General features: G+C 37.8%; 1 protein-coding gene across 4 annotated transcripts in view; it reads left to right on the plus strand.

Annotated features, from left to right (window-relative positions):
- The window catches only part of LOC100691544 (glutamate receptor-interacting protein 2), a 245,317-nt gene that overhangs the window by 70,930 nt on the left and 152,701 nt on the right, over positions 1-21,686 (plus strand). For 2 of the 4 annotated variants that reach the window (XM_019359146.2, XM_019359147.2), the window contains exon 1: positions 11,977-12,561. The exons of the other annotated variants lie outside the window; for them this stretch is intronic. In XM_019359146.2, coding sequence (XP_019214691.1) covers positions 12,405-12,561 — 157 coding nt within the window. In that variant the 5' untranslated portion in view covers positions 11,977-12,404. Of the gene's footprint in view, positions 1-11,976; positions 12,562-21,686 lie in introns of those variants that run through there. 4 annotated transcript variants of the gene reach the window in all.

Raw genomic sequence — 21,686 nt, forward strand, 5'->3', positions numbered from 1 at the left:
CATTGTTCCAGGAGAGTTCTTCGCTCTCAGACTGCATGCTTGCTTGTGGCATTTCTTAAAGGAGAATGGGAGGCAGAGCTTGAGCTTTGAGCTGATTGCTGCCCCTCCCTGAGCCTGGTTCTGGCAGACTTTCCTTCCTGTTAAAAGGGAGTTTTTCCTTCCTATTGTCATCAAGTGATGCTCATAGAGAGTCATCTGATTGTTAGAATTTTCTCTTGTAGGGTCTTTGCTCTACAATATAAAGTGTGTTGAGGTGACAGTTTTGGTGATTGATGTGATACAAAATGAAATTGAATTTAATTAAATGTAAATGACACAGTAAGCAATTGTAATCATGTCAACCTCTTTGTGTAAAAGGCTTAACTTCTTTGAGTTTTAATATTAGAACGAAGCCCTATAATTGATCAGATGAAATGTAATAGGTGGCTTTGATCTACACTTTACAAGTGTTCTCAAAGTTTTGATGACTGAGTGCCAGTTTACAGAGCTAGCAGATCAGTGAGGGCCTCGCAGATATAATACACACCTCAGACACATTTTAATATTTTTTTTAATGTGTCTGTTCAGAGAATGTCCATTTCCGGGTGGCAATTTTCATTTTTGTACTGGTCCATAATTGGAAGGAGGAAGTAGTTTTCTTTACACCAGCTGTATTTATTAATGTTTAAAAAGTTTTGTGTGATGTGATGGTTTGAAAAGAAGGGCAAAAATTTAATGGAAACGTTCCCTTGGTCTCACACAATAACATAGTGTGACATAAATTGTGGACAGATGAAATGTACAATAGTGCATTCTTTCCTTTACTTTGAGGCAGCAGAAAATGTAACCTTCAGGCCAATGACAGCCTGAAGGTTGTTCTTTGAGAACTCTGGCTTTGGAGACTTGTTCAAGTAAAGCAACAAGCTGCCATGATTCACTAGTTATAAATATGACTGTGGCTGAAGTTTCCAGTAGAACATTGCTTTCTAAGCAGCACTTTCAAAGTTAGAAACATGACATCTGAAGAATGTGAAAGTGTCAGAAGTCAAATTGTTATTCTAAGCAAAGAGGGACTCTCAGCATCAAATTATAGCTAGAGTGAAGGTCTAAACTCAAGGTCTAAGTGGGTAGTGCATGACTCTCGAAACACTTTAAAATGCTACTTTGTACAAGTGAAGGAGAAGGAGCACTCCATTCTTGTGATACCCTCTGGTTTGCATTTTAATGGAGCAATGTTGCAGTAGGACAGTGACTTTACTGGTACAGTTGGTTTAATGGTGTAAGAGAATGACAATCATGTCTTTTTTTTTAGACCGAGTAAGAAGCTGGTTGTCTATTTAGTTATGAAAGATACCACAATGTGGCAACTGATAGCTGGATAATACATTGACAAAACAACCAATGAAAAAACCTCAGTGATATCAGTAAATAATATAGCTATACATGTTTGAAATTGCTATAAAAGTGTGGCACTAACTATGACTACTAAGGTCTCCTTAAGAGGATGATAAGAATGTTAGGTTATTTTTCAAAGTTGCAAACTTTATTAGTCTGGGTAAGGCTACAAAATGAAAATTAAAAACTTTAACAGAAACTGAAATTAGATTAGGTTGATCAAGTCCTGGTCTTGTTAGGGTGCATGCTTGTTCTCTGTCGCAACACACTAGAACTTTTCTCATGAAGCACATAGCAGGACATGGTCTCCTTCAGACATGTTTGTACAGCTTTTTCATATTGCTTCAATACAGTACCAAAGGGTTTTTGCATGCCATATTAAAACTGTATACGAAAATGTATTACCCCGACCTTCTCCTCATCATCTATTTTTCAACTTTGTTTCTTAAAATCTGTTTTCCATCTTCTTCTTTTTTTAAATCTAATCCCTAAAAAAGAAGTTTGTCAGTCAAACTGAAAACAGGAGCAAACAGACATTTCTGGAACATGGCCGTGTTTGTATGTTCTCAATGTTTTACAGTCTGTGTACGTGTGAACTTGTGTGTGTGTGTGTGTGTGTGTGTGTGTGCTTAGGTTTGTGAGTATGTTCATTTTCTTGTATGTTACTTAGAGAAGGAGCCAGAAGATCTTCAAAAAATTTCCAAGGAAATATTCCCCATGCTGTATGTGTTTGTGCATGTAAACCCAGAAGACTTAAATGTGCAATGGAGAGAAAGTGTTTGCACTGCAGTTCTCGATAATTTGTTCTCCTTCTCTGTTTTTTCCCTGCCTCGTTCTACCTTTCTTCTTTACTTTCCTATTCCTCTTCCAACTCATTTTACATTCCCACCATCTCTCTCTTTGACTCAGTTCCTCTCTTTGTGAAAAAATACCTGTAGTGAAATGTGTGGTCATGTGTATCTGTGACTAATCGTGATGCAGTGCAGAGGTAGACTCTTGCACAAGTCACCTCAGCTCTGACTTGACTTATCAGTCCTGCAAATGCTATATAACAGACACGTGTAGAATTACAACTCTATGTATTTGTCAGGAGTCTCAGAAGTTTTACTTCAATCTATACTGGAGATTTGATATAAAACAATTTATGGCGTATTCAACCAATGACTTCCTTTCTAACCAAGGACAACTGAGACAAAGGCAAAATATATTGCTCAGAGAAAATGCACAAGTGTCACAGTGGATCAGAAAGTTTCCATGATAAATACATATACACAGATATATTAAGTTCATCACTAAGGAATGTTTGACCAAATGAGATTATTAATAAAATTGAACTAACATTTTCAATCTTAAAAAAATATAAAAAACAAGAATATTTAAGTCTAAATCTCCACAGTTTTATTGCACAAACTTGCAGTTATACCCTTTCCTATTGAAGAAAAGCATACATTAAGGTAAGGCAACAACATTGGTTTCTTTCACTTGGGACAAACAAAGTCTGCCTAGCTTTGTAAATTTATGCCACCATCCAAGTACTGTTTGACAAAGAAAGAACTAGAAAGAACTCAAGCTAACAGTTCTATTCACAAAGCCAATGTCAAAATAATCACAGAAAATAAGATGTTTGACATTAATTAGTTCCACAGACTTTCCTTTTTGTATCATGTGTAAATCTGCCTCAGGAAATGTCATGCACATTTGTCCAAGGTGTCAAGAAACATGTTAGCCTGTCACTCCATCTTTTAAATCCATTTGAAGTAGATTATAATTAAGCACCTTCGCTCGATCCTACTTGTTAGGCTTACAATATTGTTTGACAATGTGCCAGGAAAACACAAGTCATGGAAGGGAGTGGGAGAGACTGATAGACAAGAGACAGTAATTTGGATACAATGAACCTTAATGAGACAAAAGTAAGCCTTTTGTTGGCACTTATGTAGTGATGTCTTTTTAAGAAAAGAAAACAGCTGAAGATGTTTGACATAATAATATTACCTAACTACCTCTCTCTCTATATACATATATGTGTGTATATATATATGTATATATATATATCCTTCATCCCATCTTACCAGTAGTCCCATAAATGGCACTGAGATGGCAGTTTCTCTGCCCTTCATCCTTTTCCAGCTCTCTTTGTCAAACATCCCTGGCACTACCGTCCCAGCTTCTCTGCCCTCTATTCCTCCTTTCATTTTTCTTCTTCAAATTTTCCTGGCATGGGGTGTCACGTTCTCTGTCCTCTGGCCCCCTGTATCGACATTCTGCCTCTAACATTCCTGGCAGCAGGATGTGCACTACCTTTCCTCATTCCAGCTTTCACACATTTTAAACACCAGCTACCAGATGCTTCCAGGATCTCTCAGTATTCCTTCTCATTGTATTACTTTTTTTCTTCAGCAAACTTCAGTTGCTGCTGGGCCCTCCAGCTCACAGCATTTCTCCTCCTGCTCCTATCGGCAGCACCGGGTTGCACCGAGTTGTAAATGCCACTAACTCAAACCCTTTTTCTCCATCTTTCATGGCAGCTTCCAGCAATGTGCGGCCACAACTAACAGCTCAGGCCCTCATTCTCTCTGTCATCAAACCCACTCTTCAGTCAAACCCTGCTGAATTCTCCCTACCTACAACAATTCCATCACCTAGTGCACTATTTCCAAAAACATCTCCAGCCTCAGCACAACCCCAGAAACAAATAATGACTAGTAAATATTAGAGATGGACCGATCCGATATTACGTATCGGTATCGGTCCGATACTGACCTAAATTACTGGATCGGATATCGGCGAGAAATAAAAAATGTAATCCGATCCATTAAATATCAAAAAAGCACCTCACAAAACTTGCGACACGGCGTAACTCGGCTCATAACCGTAGCACGTCGGAGCAGTATGCGTCATGTGATAGAGGGCTGTGTGTATTTGTAGCCTCGCTACCAAACCAGCATTTCATCTCCGAGGATGTTATCCCAGAGAGAAGTAAAGCAAGTGTGTAAGTTCATCTCTGAATGTTTGTAAAGCATTCCCATGTTAAGCTTAACAACCGATATATGGAGCGACTGCCTCTCTCTCTCTCCCTCACCTTCCTGCGGCTACTTCAATCATGAAACTGCAGGGGCGGATCTAGCAAAGTTTAGCCAGGGGGGCCGATAGGGCATGAACAGGGAAAAGGGGGGTACAAAGACATACTTTTCTTTCTCATTCTCATTTAAAATGTCTAGCTTTTAATAAATAATTATCTGAATCTTACACCCAAAGTTTTAATCTGATGTATATAGTAACTGTTAAGTCTAATATACCCTAATATACCCTAGTAAGCTATAGTACTAAATCCTTTGGGAAGATACCATCTGTGCAGTCTGCAATTCTGTTGAAGAAAGATGTTGAGTCTATTTAATTATTCTTGAAAAATAATTTATTTGTGTGCATTTTTTTTCACATGGCATCAAATTAAAGTTGATTACATCGATTAAGCATCATGACGTGGCGGGTGGGGGGTGGTTCCCTTTTTTTTTTTGCTGGGAGTTTGCAACCCTATTAGGTAGGTTGCTTAATATTTCTGCTAAGTACTCTTTAAAATACCAGAATAGGGAGGATGGAGTAGGTTTAAGTTTATTAGATTGATCAGTGTTGCTGAACTATGAAATATTTTGGGTGCAGTGTATTTTTTACATACAGGTATAACAGAATAGCTTTAGTGTTGTTGTTTACTTAAACTTGAGTATGAACTTATACAAAATGCAGCAAGATATTAAAAAAACAGTTTTATTGATTAAAAAACACACTATATCGGATTCATATCGGTATCGGCAGATATCCAAATTTATGATATCGGTATCAGTATCGGACATAAAAAAGTGGTATCGTGCCATCTCTAGTAAATATACACACTTGGCAAATCTTATTCTCCCCCTCTTAAGTAGCCTGTGCCACCAGGAGAGACTAACACCCAAAAAGGTGTTATCCTCAGATATACCTCAGTCTTAAGAGCTTACTCCACTGGAATTTGCTTATGCTTCTTCCCTCTACATAAATGTCTTCTGCTCTTCTTTCCCCTCCTGAAGGGAAGAATCAATCATCACAGCCCAAATCACATCACAACCCAAAGGGCATACATCAGCTCTACCCACATATGCTCCAGCTGTTCCTCTAAAATCCAAATGTCTGAATCCACATTGTCTTATACTAGCATGCCCTTGCCCCTGGCACTGACATAAAGGGTAGATTAGTTCTGGACCAATGGGCCACACTATTTGTAACAACATCATTGATTTTGGGTGTAACGTGTCTGTGTCACTGCCTCCACACCTGCTCCTTCTGTGACGATGGATTCCTGCCCTGCTTACGCATGTATTTATTTAATTTATTTTTCTTTGTTTTAAAGGTGTTTCAGAAGGCTACCATTCAGCGTTTGTCACATAGCCATCAGTATTTTTTACACCCATATACTGTTGACATGCTATCTGATATCCTCGTGTTGGTGATGTTCCTGGATCAACATAATAATGTTTGTCCAGGACCAACATTGCATCTGACCAGTCACATTGTTATGATGTCATAACTTTGTGAGTCGGGAAAAACCCGCTGATGTCCATTCAATAAAAAAGTAGCAAAAAGGGGGAGTCAGGGTTAGGGTTACGGTTTCGAATGTGGTGTGTTTCCACCTTACAAAACTATGCCATCTCTACAATGTCACTGGTCACTTGCAATGTTGAATCTGGACCAACATTAGTTTTATTGATCCAGGAACAACACCAACAAGACGATATCTGATTAAGCTACTGTTGACAGTCTGCTTGCCAGAATTTAAGGAGAGGTTTATGATTGGCTTCTTTGTCCATTTTACACATCAGCTCAGTAGGCAGCCAGGAAACATTTACAGAAAAAAACACATCAACATATATCAGCCTCCATGGAGGCCATATCCCCAGCATCAATTACTTAATTCTCACTGATTCTCAGCCAAAGCTGAAAACATTCACGGCAGTCATAATGCAGTGACTCCTTATCTCATCTCTCTCTCTCAAAGACAAAGACATTACCATCACAAAAAGAACAATTACATCACACTGACTATTGTGGCTACTTGAATTAGAAAAGTGTATTAAGCAATAAGCATTACACTCAGCTTACTGTAACTTAGTAGATATTTAAGCTATCTTATATATTATGGTATTAGTGGGGAAGTTGTTTGCTCCATTGGTATTGAAAATCGTTTTTAACATTTTGATGACTGGTTTTGTTATATTTCCCAGGATTAACTAAAATTTACTCCTCAGCATATTTATGAGTGTGGAATCCTTTTTAATTTCACTTCATTTGAGCTGTGCCTCAGTTACTTCTGCTTAGCTGCTTAAACATGAAGAAACTGCTGGCTATTAGTTGTCCTAATTTATCTCTTTATACCCCCAAATGCTTGCATATTAGATATCTGAGTTGCTACAATTGGTTGAAGTTACTTTTTCTGACCTAATTCAACTCTTGGAGGACTGACTCTTGGATTTTTTGAGTGTCCTTATGTTGTGAGACAAGTAGGCAAGACCAGTTGGCATTGTTCTCAGCTGGCCAAATAGCCTGTCAGTGTTTAATCATCCAGTCAGTCAATCCACCATCCAAGGAAAAGACTGAAAAAGTTTTAGTGAATTTAGAGCAGAGTTGAACTAGAAAATGGGTCATGAGCTTTTTTTCTGGTTTGCCAACATGACACAAGGCTGTTTTGATGACTTGTTCCCTGGGTGTCACACCCAAGTGCTCTGCACCAAATGCAAAGTGAATATGCAATCGAAAATATGAAATGTTAAGAATCACAGTTAATCAGGTGTCCCATCAGAAATCAGTACACTTGTGAATATTTTGTTTTTTGTTTTTTAAGTTACAGATGCTATGAATTCCTAATACATAAAAAAAAGTGACTGCACTAGTTAGAACAAAAGCTTTACATTATCCTCAAAATGTGACCTGACTTTTTCAGAGATGAGTCAGAGAGATGTGTCTGAACACTCTGTAACCGTCAAACATCATCTCTAGGGATTTGGCTGAATTTTTGGTGAGCCTGAAATCCGATTTTCTCTTTATTTTTTGTGTATCACATTATGTGTTGCTTTCTTTTCTTTCTTTCTTTTTTTTATTACTGTTCGCGTCATTACTTTTATTCATAAATGTGATCATAGAACTATACTGGTAATTTTAGTTTGCAAGTTTTTTTTATTAATACCACCAGCTAGTATCTGTACACCATTAGGTATTCCTGTACACTGTGTACATAAAGTGTACATTATGGGCTGTATGACCATGTATATGTGTGTGTCACTGCAAGCTGAAGTGATTAATTCACACCCCCACATGATGAGATAGTTTCATAACCAGTTCATGTGGAGTACCAATGACGGTACATTACCACACCCACACAACCACACAACCTCTCTCACACACACATACTCACAAACTGCATATGCTTTGTTATGAAACTTCAAACACTCTCCTAGCACAAGAAAAGCATCCCTTTAAACCACTCTCAGCAAATTCACAAGAGAAAGTTTGTATAGCCTGTGAGTGTTTGTACGTGAGCACTGAGGATGTCTTTTTGTGGTCCTCCTCCTCTTGTGAGGACCAACTGAAAGAGATGAGCAAGAAAATCCATTATACCTGCATTGTTCTGTCAATTTAGTTACTGACGTTTCATACGTATGTCGTTTCAAAGGTCACAGACTTTGATAAGTTTCTGCATGAAAAATCAGTTAAATCATAATTATTTTTTTATTCATTAGCCCTTTATTTAAAGTGCAGAGAGAATTTTTTTAATTTACTAATCTAAAATAATTTGGATGGGTGTAGAACTTAAGAATCTTTGTATTAAATGAACCTACTGCAATCCAATGAAGATGCTGTACCCGAGGTTAAACTGTATGTTAATATTTTCCGGTGACAAACAGCTTGATTTGGCAGGTGGTGGAACCCTATGATCCAGCATGGTGTTTTAGCCTGGAAAAATGACTCACCTCAAAATCCCTCCAAAAATGGTTTTGTACTATGAGCTCTGATGGTCTTGTTTTCTTTATGGATCAGCTAAGAGATCAGCTGGTCTGTGCTGCTGCTGTGGTTCTGAGATTTTCTGCAGTTTGGGGATTTAGCTACCCGCATTCTATATCTGTAGATCTTACATTGGCTATTTAAGTTCAAGTGAATGAAATCATTCAGTGGGTTACTTATGAAGGAAAGTGCTCAACACAAAGCTGGAAAAAAATGTCTGGAGTTAAGGGGACAGGTATGGTCAATATGGTCAGTTGTGTTAAAAAAACAAAAAAAACAATGCACAGCTACTGTTGATATAATTGATTAAAACTGTAGGCAACTGAATGATATTTAAAATGATTTTAAATGCATTGCGCAGTACTGTTCCACATTTAATGTTTAATGTTTATTGGCAATGAAACAGATTACTCTCTAGTTAATATAACTCAAAAAAAAAAAGAAACAACAAAACGATGAATAACACGTGAAATGCCCCACTGACATCCAAAGTGCTTCATTTCCACCTTAATTTTCTCCTAATGTACTGCAGTAGTCAAAAAGAATCAACTTAGGTCCTGGAACCCGGTGAGAAAGCCAAATACTGAACTGAGGCTATTTCTGTCTCCTGTAGAGTCTATAATACTTTAAAAGTTGTTAATGTGAGCTCTGAAGTCAGTCCTTTCACTGCACAGAATGGCTTCCAGTCTGCAAATGACCTCCTTTTTCAGACTCTGCTGGACTTCCGCTTTCCTTCAGTTTATTTTAAGAACTTAAAACATATTAAAGCTCTTTTTTTGATAAGAGACTGGACTTAAAGGAAGAGCTGACTGATACCAGCTGAAGTCAATAAAATGAAAAAGCTCAGACTAACCATACAGTAAATTTATTCTCAACATTCAGTGATTTAATGTTTCCATCTATCCTATTCAGATTACATGTCACATAATGAGATAATCTGAATATAAATTTAATCGAAATAATGCAACATTGTTTATCAAAATGTGTATGTATTTTCATAGATCACACTGGGGATTGTTGTCATCTTTACCACCTGTTTCTATAACGTTACTGTGATATGGGCAAAATGTTGACTAGATCATCACTGGTGATGAGAACTAGTTGCCGTATGGACAGCAGTAAATGGTCTATTCTGGGACTTGAAATAATAAACTCACCACTTTGACAATGGTTAAAGGCTTAGTCACATCCAAGTCTTGTCTCAAAGCTCATCGTATATCATCCTCTCGGACACAGTTGTAACACTGTATATGACAATAGGTCAATAGTGCTTAGCATTTTAGGTATCTACCCTTAATTATGAAGCTCATGTCTGAGATCAATAAGTAAGAGTTGTAATCACTCAGCTGCTTTCCTGGGTATTCAGCTGCTAGTGTGTTCGTTACATCTCTTCCACTTCCCCATGCTGTCAAACTCAATGTTGAGATCATTGCTCTACTCCAGTCATTTTCTTGTCTGCCTTGTTTGACCCAATTAGCCTTGGTTTTGCATGCTTTAAATCTGAGTGCTCTTCTGTCATTCTGCCTTTCAGAGTCTGTTTTCTGATTTTGCTGACTCAATCGCATGCTGGCACTCTACCGACCATTCAAAGGGTACCTTTGGTACCTACATAGCCTGGTTAAAGGAGTCACGATCACGGAGAAGTTTTTACAGAAACACCGGTAATATCCAGTCACACCTAGGAACCGCTTCAGTTGCCGCCTGGTGGTTGGAGTCGGATAGTTTAGGATTGCAGCTATCTTTGCCTCCACCGGGCGGACCTGTCCGAAACCAACCTGCTTACCTAGGTACGTGACTGTTGCCTTGCCACACTCGCATTTAGCGAGATTGAGGCCTCATCCCCATCTCAACCTCACCCCATCCTTCCCTCCATCTTCATCTTCATGCTAATTTATATCACTGCTGGGATTCTGTTCTGCTATGATTGGTCATCGGAGTATAATCATTAAATAGCTTAAATGAATTCTCTGTCTCAATAAATCATTTTCAATTCTTCCAAATGATCCTTACCTAATGAGTTTGTTCACACGCTGTCACTCTGTTTACACCACAGAAGCTTCCTATTATAGAGAGTGTGTGGTACTTTTCACAGTACAATCCTCTTAAATGGCTGTAAAATAAAATATTCCTTTAAGAGGGTTTCAATAAAACCAAAAAGAATAAACAGAGTTTACACTGTCTCTCGCAGGTCTTGTCTACAGTTTAGTCCCCCAGTTCCAAATATGAAATTGGGATTCCCCAGGAAGTTATGGAATTAATCTAGCAGGTCAACAGATGACTACTTTGACATAGAATAACAGAAAAAAAATATGGCTTCTTATAAACTACCATTAAAGTTACTCTATCAATAACCTCCTGATTGATTTCCCTCAATTAAACTCCACAAATGAAAATGTACTCTGAAGTGCCGCTCTTGCAGAAGCAGCTGGTTCATGACTTTCAGAACCTTGAATAATCTTCACTGAGTGACTTTTTAATTTCCTGGAAACAATCAATTTCATCAGGTGTCACATTTTTTCAAAGAGTGCAAACTTTACTGCAGGATCAAACCGCATGTACAGATGGTCTTGGGCTAGTGATCAAAAAGCATGTCCTAAACCCCCGGAGTGAGTTTTCATTAAAACTACGTGGAGTTCACTCTCTGACTTCTGCAATATGTCTCTGTGTGTGTGAGTGAGGCTCCAAGGCTGAATGTGTATAGTATAGGTTATATACTTTTTTGTATGTGGCCATGAGTAATTTTGTGTATTCAGCAGCTAAGCAGAAGTGTCCACAATGTTTTCCTGCCTAATAAAACAATTCTACCAGAGTGTGCATACTGTATGTGCGTTTGACCTCTTCTCCAGAGGAGATAATGAGCTTATTATGGAAGGACACGAAACAGAGATTAAAGAGTAGATGAGAAGAGGCAGAGGGACGGAGGGACAGAAGGGGAAAAAAGAAGTGGCTGGGTGATGACAGAGAGAAAGACAAGAATGGTAAGAGACGGACATATAGAAACTAAGAGGGTCAGATTAGATGTAGGTGTTTAGAGAGGAAAATGAGAAGAAAAAGTGTTGTCAAGGAGGCTGGTGGAGTGGGAGGTATGGATGGATAGGAGGATATGAAAGACAGAATCAAAGATGGAGGTACAGATAAGGCCATAAAGGGATAAACCAAAAAAGGAAGGATGGGATAAATGTATACGAGAGGAGAAGGAAGGAAATCATGCGGCAGAGACATCATTTGATTGAAGAAGTTAACAATAATTCCTGTGTTTGTGTGATTGTGTACGTGCTTACTGACAGAATGAAAAAGTGGGTGCGAGAGAAAGAGAGAGAGAGCAAGCAAGAGAGAGAGATAACAAAGCATAAAACTGCAGAAAGACAAAAAACTAGCACCATGCTGGGTCTTTTTCATGTTGCTTTTTTTTCCCCTTTTGGGAAAAGATAGGCAAAGCAAAGCACCAGCTGAGAGTTTTGGAGGTTGGATGTGGGGGTGGTGCGGTAGGGAGGTGGGCTGGGGTGGAGATAGATGGAGAGTGAGTGTATAAGAAAGCAGGGTGGGGGTGCAGCCTCTCCCTTTCTCCCTCTACTCTCTTTTCCCTCAGTGTCTCACTTCTCTCGCCGTTTCGTGCAGATTTTCCGTGAGCTGAACAAGGGGGAAGAAAGAGCAGGAAAAAGGAAGAGAGGGGCAAGAAAGACGAGGAAAGACAGGATGGCTGAGGTGTTTCTAAAACTAAACCTGGGTAATTAGGTGCTACGCTGGAAAGGGAGAAAAAAAATTGAGGTTGGTAGAAGAGGGCGGAAGAAGAGGAGGTAATTTCAGAAAAGCAAAGGAGTAACAGTGTTGTAGAGAGGCAAGGGAGGGGAGAAAGAAGAAACTAGTACATAGAGTGCTGAAACTTATAAGCATTCCGGATAAACAGTTACAAAGAAGAAGTTAAAAAAAAAGAAAGAAGCAAAAACAGAGAAGAGGGAAGATTGCATCCGCAGCTGACAGGTGAAACTCGGCTATCCAGGATGGACAAAGTAGAGCGAGTGATGAAGATGGTGAAGAGGATGTCACCAAGGAAGAAGAGGAGGGAAGGAGGGGGAGGAAGGGCAGGAGGACCAGGAGAGCTGGAGAGCCCAGATACCCTGTGTGATGAACTCTGTCGTTTCAGCCTCTGCATTAGCGGTGAGGGGCTGCATCTCAAAGTTGTGTGTGTATATGTGTGTGTGTGTGTGTGTGTGTGTGTGTGTGTGTGTGTACGCATACACGCAAAGTTTGATGTTGTTGAAGAGTGATGTGAGTGATACTATGCTAGTGTGTTTCAGAGAAATGTCTGCATTGTTTCTCTCTGTACTAGTGGCTTTGTTTACAAGGTATGGGTTGGCTGCCTCTCTTATTAGATAGCGGCAGAGCATATTTGTGAGCTCTCTGGCTAGGATGTCAGAATATATATAATATCAAGTGTTTCCTCGATGCAGCTGCTGTGGCTGGCAGATTGCAACACTGATTTGAAACATAGTGATTTGCAGACACCAGTGTGTGTATCTATGTGTTGGTCTGAGGTGTTTGGTAAAGCAGAGATGTTTTCATTTCTGAGTAAAAAATGAAAAGCAGTGTCTGTACTAGAAGGAAAAAAATGGTCAGATTACCTTAATTGGTTTCTGCACTCGTCTGAATAATTACTGTAACAGTGTATTTTAGTGATGCAGAGGTTAAAACTCTGATAGCAACATGTTAACAAAAAAGAAAAGAACGTTTTCTGACCGTGTTTTCTTGTTTTGTTGGACTTAGTTGTAATACTACATTTAGTCATGGTAAGCAAAAAACATTTCAGCAGTAAAAGGATATGTTTTAAAGGCAAACAATTTCCCTTTCACAAGTTTGACCTGTGCATTACATTTGAACAGTAAAATTGATTCTGTATCCGCAGTTGGAAACCCTTTCTTCTAATATAGTGTTGGATTAGTACTTCCTCTATAACTGAAAGAAAGTGCTGAAATGTTTGAGTTATTTTTCTTCTCCAGAGATGCTGGACGCTGCGTCTTGTTTTTGTGACTCTGTTTTCCAGTGTTCTCTGCTGCTCCATTCAGTTAATGAGTTACTGCTACTGTTTAATTAGCTCTGAGCTGGCTAGTAGTGATGCTACAGCTTGTTGTCTACCTCATGTTCTTCAAAGACTTTGCAGAGAGTTTCACAGAGGGTTCTCTTTTTAATGCAATTTTAGGTGTTTTTTTTCTTGCTTTGATTGTAAACAAACATTAACAAGAGGGAAAATGAGTACGGTAGGCAAAAGACAATATAGAGAAAAAGCGTAAGCGGTTTAAGATGTGTGAGAGAGGAAAATATGAGTGTGCATATTTTCTTCTTGAGCCTCACATATCCCTTCTCAAAACAATCTGTCTAATCACTCAGCAGATACTACAGCAGCCTGACTTCAAACGCCATCAAACGACCATCAGAGAACCAAACATTACACTGCAGGCTGAGAAAGGTCACTTTCAAAACAAGAGGGAACTCGGGAATATCAAGGCAAACATCCCCCTCTGTTCTAGCACAGTAGATTATGTTTTCTTCTTCTTTCAGACAGCATACTCCATTTGCTGAATACTTTCATCACATCTTACAGCAACAGGAGAACAATGAAATGTTTAGTATGCCTAGTATGAATTGCAAACAAGTGGGTCTGATCAAGGGATTGCTTCACCAATAATAATGATGTATAACAGAAATTTCCGTCCTCCAACGAGAAATTGGTATGTGCCCTTTTTTGCATTTAAATTCCCTTGTGTGCTTTCAATCCCACTGAGTGTTCTTCAATCCCTGTTGCACCCGTCCTCAGTCCACAGACCAAAAAATTGTCCAGCTGTTTATTACTGCTTGTAAACCACACTGGCTGGTTACCAACCACTAAAAAATACCCTGATAAAATGTGAACAAAAAGATTGGTTAAAAGGTCCATTAAAGCTTGTGAAAGGAAGTTTTACACACAATCGGTTCAAATAAGCTCAATAAGTTGGTCTATGTAGACAAAAAGATAGATACTTGGGATATTGATCCTACAAGGTGTGTTAATGGCAATACAAAATAAAAATAGTATACAGTAAATAAACAACAAATAATTAACAAAGTTAAAGTGCCACAGGCATTATACTGGGAGAAAATGTATGTATACAACAGTAATACAAAAACAACAAAGAAAAGAAAAAACTAAGCAAAAATAAGACTGACAAATAAGAGAGTAGTGCAAATTGCATTAATAAATGATATATACACTATTAATCTAAAAAGAAACAGCATCATGAAGGTATATTAAAAAAATACGCGTGAATCATATGCCTGACGTGTGTTCATCTGTCACAAAATGAGTAGTTATTATACTGATTTATACAGCTTTATAGAGTAAAGCAGCAAAAGACAGAAATGCGGTAAAAATCTCTTCCTATCAATCTTTTAAATCTGAGGTAAACTTACTGTTGTTGATATTTAAAAAGGGATCTTTAACAAAATACAGTTGTTACACAGTTTTCAAATACATTTGAAGTCAAGTTTTTAGAAAGAGTTTTTAATTAAAAATAATCCAACTTATGTTAGTTAGGGTTAAGCACATGGATAAATATATAGTTATAGTATAGATATGATCATGAAAATTAACCTTAAGAATCTTCAACTATTAGTATGTATTTTGACGGATTTTGCTTTTAAAAAAATGTAAATAAAGCATAATCAAAGTCTTTGTTTCAGAACCAGAACAGTTTGCTAAAACTAGATCTTACTGGGATATTTAAAAGAATCAGATGTGTTAAATTGAGATAGTGTGAAACTGTAATCCATCCTCCCACCTACTTTTATTCTAAAAGTCTTGGTTGGTGCTTGTGTGTGTTCTGGAACCTAAATATACTCCCGAGCTGCTGAGCCTCTGTATTATTTTCACGCGAGGACATTTTCATCTCTAATCTGCATATTATAATTGTGCCTGATGCAGTGAAATTATCAGTTCCACAGTGAAACTCTCGCTGAACTCCTGCAGCTGTCGACATATACACTGCAAACTAGATGTGTTGCTGTGGTGGGAAATTGCCATTAGCTTGCGGACATATCCCAATCGAACTCAAACCAATCATCTATCAAACCATCAGGTTTGCTGGATATGTAGATAAAATAATCCTCCTGCACATTTCGGAGGGTGGGCATGTTCGCACACTACAAGAACACATTTTAGCATGACTCTGTGACCATTTCAATTTGCTAAAAAGAGACTGAAGGAGCATAAAATGTCCCTGCATTAACAAAATCCCAAATTCAGACTACAGTGGACTATTATTTTATCCCTCCACACAACAAATACTTTTTCTTTTTTTCAAAAAGCCATCTCAGAGCTGGTTGGACTAAGTAGTATACAAACCATATCTTGCTTTATTGTTTCTTTGTAAAGCATGTTATTACCTCCACAGTACTACTATGATCAAGTTGTTTGGGGATAAAAAAAGAAAGTAAAGTACTTTGGTAAAATTTGTTAGGCTTGGTGAAAACACAATACTTTTACAATTGCCAGAAAATTGTGAAATCAACTGAATTCAGTCCAATACATGAATAAATCAACTCATTATATTTATACTATACATTAGGATTTGAAAACAGTTTAGAAGTGCACATCAGTGTAACCAGTGTTAAGAAAGCTGTTGCTGATTTCTAGCATGGGGTGTACTTTTCTGTATGTGTAGAAGGTAGAGCTGTTACATGTCAAAGTGTCCTTGGGATTTCTGAAGGCAAAATTGCCTTCGAGGCATCCGTCACTGGGAAGCGTTAAGTGCGTAGAATAAATCTCTCTATAATTTTGTTTGACTGTGTGAATTTTAATTATATTATGAAGTGCTGGATTTGTAATGTTAAAAATATCTATCAAAGCATTTTATCGATTCCAGTTTAACTTAAACTGTGAAGGTTTTTGATAAAGAAAAAAACTTCACTTTTAGGGTATTTTGCTAGATAAATTAGTGCTGTCCTTCATTAAGAGTCAAGTTGGCAGTAAATAACTGTCACTTTAGAAGGCCCCTTTTCATTCTTACCATCATATTTCTGTTAAAAAAATAATGAATCTGGCAGGTGAATGTGGGGATAAAGTTGTGATCAGATATTGGATCCCTAGGTCATTTACAACTACTCATGTGACTGAAAGGCCTGTTAACTAGGGAAAAAAAAGACTGAATGCATATCAAAAGGAATGCACATGGAGAGGAAAATCAGTCTGTTTAAAGCTGATCTCAAAAGAAGAACAGGTTAAATAGCATGAAGAATGAGCTACGTTAGCCTTTAAAGAGAGGGGTTATAGTCTAATGTGCCTGTACAGAAATAACAGATCACAGCAAACACAGGATTTATCTAACAGTGCAGTTGATGATACCTGACATAAAAACCTTCACCTATATAAACCCTGCTTCCGCGTCCAAACTACTCTGCATTTATTAAGGCTGTTGTCTTTTTAATGTGTTTTAATACTTTGTATCTTGCTCTGTTTAATCAGAACAAGCCCCTAAAAATAGTCAGTGATCACTGTCAGCCTCTCTGGGTTTTTAATAGCACTATGCATCTGCAGCATGTATTAGAGGTCAGTTTGCCAGGCACAAAATATTTGATCGGGTCAGAAAAGAATCACTCTGAGGCTAACAAAGATTTGAAATGGGTACATGAAGCTAAAAATCAGAGATTGCAATGCAAAACATGCAGCGGCATATTATTGATCGTGGATGTGGATAGATAATCTCAGTTGTTCTGCTGACTAAAGTTTGGTCCATTTACAGCATCTTTGCCATGCGATTGCATTTGTCCCTAATTATCGGGAACCCTCATGTTAACTTTTATCGACTGGAAAAAAGTTAGCGTTCATCCTCCAGCTTCGCTGTGCTCATGTTTTTATATTATCCTAACCATAGCTTTGTAGCTAGCCACCACGTAGCACACCATTATATGCCAGCTAGCCCAACTTTAGTAATCTTACAAACATCGCTGCTTTTTAGTTTTCTGCCTTCATTTATGTCCGAAGTGATAGCAGGTTTGCTGGATATGTAGATAAAATAATCCTCCTGCACATTTCAGAGGGTGGGCATGTTCGCACACTACAAGAACACATTTTAGCATGACTCTGTGACCATTTCAATTTGCTAAAAAGAGACTGAAGGAGCATAAAATGTCCCTGTCCCTGTCCCAGCTGTATCTTTATTTTGTAATTTTCAGAAATGCCTCAGTCAGGACATGGTGTCAGCTGCTAATGACATTTTATTATAAAGTATAGGTACTTTTTGAAGTTCAGTAGAACTTAAAAAAAAGCTACTAAAATAAATAAACTAAAATAGCTGGACTAAAATATATTTTTGAAATATATAGATTTTTCTATGGTGCTACTATTGTAATTTCTGTTGTAATTATTGCTAGCTTTGGTATTTGTTAATGAAATAACAGACATGTGAAAAGAAAGTTTTCACAGGACTCTATGTAGTCCTGTAAAAACTAACTGCACTCTTACTCTTTCCCTTACCCTTACTGAGGGTAAGTAGCAGAACAGTGCTGCTAGTCAAATACACTGGATTAACTGATCATTAGCCAATTCAACAATGTCTATAAAAGCAGAAGTTTGGGCTGTTTGCTTCTTTGCATTGCTTCATCAGAATTCAGGTGAACAATGACACATTTCAAAGAAATGGAGGTCGAGGCATATTTACCACTAGGTCAGATCATGCAATGCTCAGAGAAATTGCAAAAAACCCAAAGTCAGACTCCAAAGGCCTCAGTTAGCATGTTAAAAGTTCATGACAATAAAATTAAACTAATAGGACTAAAACATGTATGGCTTATTTGGAAGGGCTGCCAAGAGAAAGTCTCCTCTCACTAAAAAGACAGCATATAATGGTTTATGTTTGTAAAGTGGCGTCTGAACAAACCATAAGACATCTAGAACAATGTCCTTTGGATAGATGTGGAGATCTCTGGCAATAGTGCACAGTGCCACGTTTGATAAAACCAAACACAGCACATCAGCATCAATATTTCATGCTAATTGTCGAGCACTGTGGTGTGGGGGTGAGGAATTGAACTTGTTTTACAGTCATTTACACTTTGGAGTCATTGACTTGAGCATGGACTCCTCTGTATAACAAAGATTCAAATCTGAGCCCATATGTCTGGCATCTAAAGCTTGGCTGAAACTGGTAACAGGTTCAACAAGGCAACAGGATCTAAAGTACACAGCAAATCTACAACTGATTGGCTAAAAAGCAAATCAGTTCAAGATCTGGACCAGATCTCAACCCAATTGAAAGGCTGTAGCACACCTTAAGAGCTACATAAATGTATGTCCTCAATCCTCAGTGAACTGAGGTAAAATCTCTCCACAACAGAGACTAATAAAGTTGTACAACAACTTATTGCTTTAGGTTATTGCTGCTAAAGGTGATCCTACACCCTCTCCTGCTCTCACAGGACTCCATATAGATCTGGGAAAACTTTTTTTTTTCCAGACATATGCTCTTCTCCATGCACCGTGCAAGTAGGTGAAGTTGTGGCTTGTCTACATTGTTAGTGCTATAATCAGTAAGTTTTTTAAGTTGGATTTACAGTGTAGAAGTGAAAAAAAAATCTCTAAAAATCAATGCAAATTATCATTAAAAAGAAACAGGGCTCTTTGAATCCAGGGTGCAGCATTCTTAAACATGGCATTGCATTTATTTTGAGGGGCTATATTTGCAGCTGAAGTGACCCACTTTTGCCGAAGGGATCAACAAGGCTCATCATACCATCTTACTTATCTCTAGCTACAGCGAGACTGATAGCAGTGTTATCATATCATCTTACTAGAGAGAAAACAGCACAGTTTAACGTGAGAGTGCTTACCAAGTGATGTGACAGTCATTATAAAGGTGCATCCAAATTGGTTATCCCTGAAAAATAAATAATTTAACATCAACCTGTTGTCTGATGTGACTAATAGCTGCTGGATTTATTGGGACATGTCATTTTATTTAACGTTTAAAATTATAGACATAATGCTGTCATTTTTATGTGATATACTACATGATTTAAATTGTCTTATGTGCAAATGTTGGTTCCTAGTATTTTAAAACATCTTAATACAATTCTATTAATTACTCTACCCAAAATGAATGGAAAAAAAGAGTTTTTATTGACTGAAAACAAAGAATCAAACAAACAAAAGAATCCAAAGTTAAATCACCAAAGAGCAGTTAACAAGTTGACAGAGACAGGGGAACAAAACGAACAAAGGCACTAACAAAAAGACAAGACTGAGCGATGCAAACATGAAAACACCGAGCACTAGAAACAGAGGAATGAATAATAACATTAATTCAATTCAGTTTTATTTAAATAGCACCAAATCACAACAGCAGTCACCTAAAGACATTTTATATTGTAAGGAATACAGAGAAAAGCCCAACAATCAAACGAGTCCCTATGAGCAAGCACTGTTTTGGTTGGCTTTTTGGTCCCCATCCATTTTCCATTTTCTAGAACTTATCCAGATTCAGGTTGTAATGTTCCAGACAGAAGACTGTTTTAGAACTTCAGTTTCTGTGTGGTAAGTTTGGAGAGGTTTTTTCTTTTGATATCTTTGTTTTTGGACCAGTTTATATAAGGAAGACACTTGCAGTCTTGGTTAGTTTTCTTTTTGCTCAGTCTAAGGTACCCAGCTGGCTAACCATCAAGAATAAGCTGAGAGTGGGGTGTCCTGTTGGATGTTGTTTCCATGTTTAAGGAACGGGATATGCCCATCTGAAGGTGGAGTATGCACAGTTTAGGAATGTGTGAGTTTAGGAATAATGTGGCGGCCTATTGGGTGTGTACTTTGGAGCAATTTATACTATAATTACTGATGATCTCAGAATGTGTTTTTAAGTTTTGGGGGGGGTTTGGGGTTGGTGGGTTTATTTTGATAATGTGTGTGTGTCATCTCTTTCTTACTTTCTTTTTTCTTTCCCTTTTTCTTTTATTTATTCGCTGCCAGCCATAAAGATATACTACTGGAAGCAATATTTTAACCCATTTTAACCACCCATTATATCAGATATTATGACTGCCATGTCTTTGTCTGAACTCACAAGATACATTTAGCAGCTAAACTTAGGTGTTAAATCTCTATTTTCTTTTTTCTCTCCCATCTCTCTACCCTCGGCACTCCTTTTTCTCATTCCTTTGGTTTTCTCTCGTCGCTTGTTTCCCGTTTCATATACTTTGCCCTCAATCTCTCTTTCTGTTTCAGTCACTGATACTACAGCCGTGTGTGGGTGGATATTTAATTCCTTCCTCTCTCTTCCCCCAGATCTTTCTAACCTTATATCACTGACTGGATATCCATGTGTAATTTTTTCTGCTTCTTTCTGCTGCTTTGTTTTGCTTTAATTTTAAAACTGATTATGAAACCATGTGTTTTATGAAAAGTATGAACATTGTGTAAGACCTGCTTATGTATGGCTTGGAGATAGTGGTGCTGATTAAAAAAGGAGGCATAACTGGAAGTGGCACAGTGGAAGATGCTGAGTTTTTCACTGGGAGTGACTGGAAGGACACGATTAGAAATTAGTATAGTTTGCATGGTTTGGAGACAAAGTTAAAGAGGCAAGGCCTAGATGTTTTGAACAAGTGAAGAGGAGGGACTGTGGATATACTGGAGCTACTGGATATACAGTTTAAGATGGAGCTGCCAGGCTGAAGGATGAGAGGGAGGCCACAGAGAAGATTTGTGGATGTAGTGAAGAAGGTTATACAGAGGAGCGGTGTGACTATGATGGGGCAAGATGGATGCAGGTGATTCGGTGTGCTGACCTCTAAATGGAGCAGCCAAAAGAAAAAGTGAACATTATGTGATAATGTAATAATGATAACATAATTAATTTACTATTTTTAATCTATGTTTGTGTATGAATACATAGATTAAAATAATGTAATTAGGCCACTATCAGTTAGTTTCAGTTATATGTGGTGTTCCTAAAAGCATCCCTTTCTGGAAAATTAACATCTGAAACAAACTGAAATTGGTTCTTTTTGATTTTTTAAAGTTAACTAGTCACAGTTTAAGTATTTTTCCAATTTAAAGACTGCTTCTCGTCTAATATATTCCAAGTGAATGAAATATGTTGACCCAGTTTTTGTGGACGTCCTGGGAGTAGACCTATAGTTATTTAGGTTTGCCAAAAATCCCAATATTCCACACCAGTCAGTGTTAATGCATGACAGGACTTTGAGCCAAGCTCTACTATTGCCTAGTAATGCATATAATTTTCACCAATCTTCAAGAAATTAAA

The sequence above is a fragment of the Oreochromis niloticus genome, linkage group LG5 (genome assembly GCF_001858045.2).
Source record: "Oreochromis niloticus isolate F11D_XX linkage group LG5, O_niloticus_UMD_NMBU, whole genome shotgun sequence".
In the NCBI taxonomy this organism is placed as follows: Eukaryota; Metazoa; Chordata; class Actinopteri; order Cichliformes; family Cichlidae; genus Oreochromis; species Oreochromis niloticus.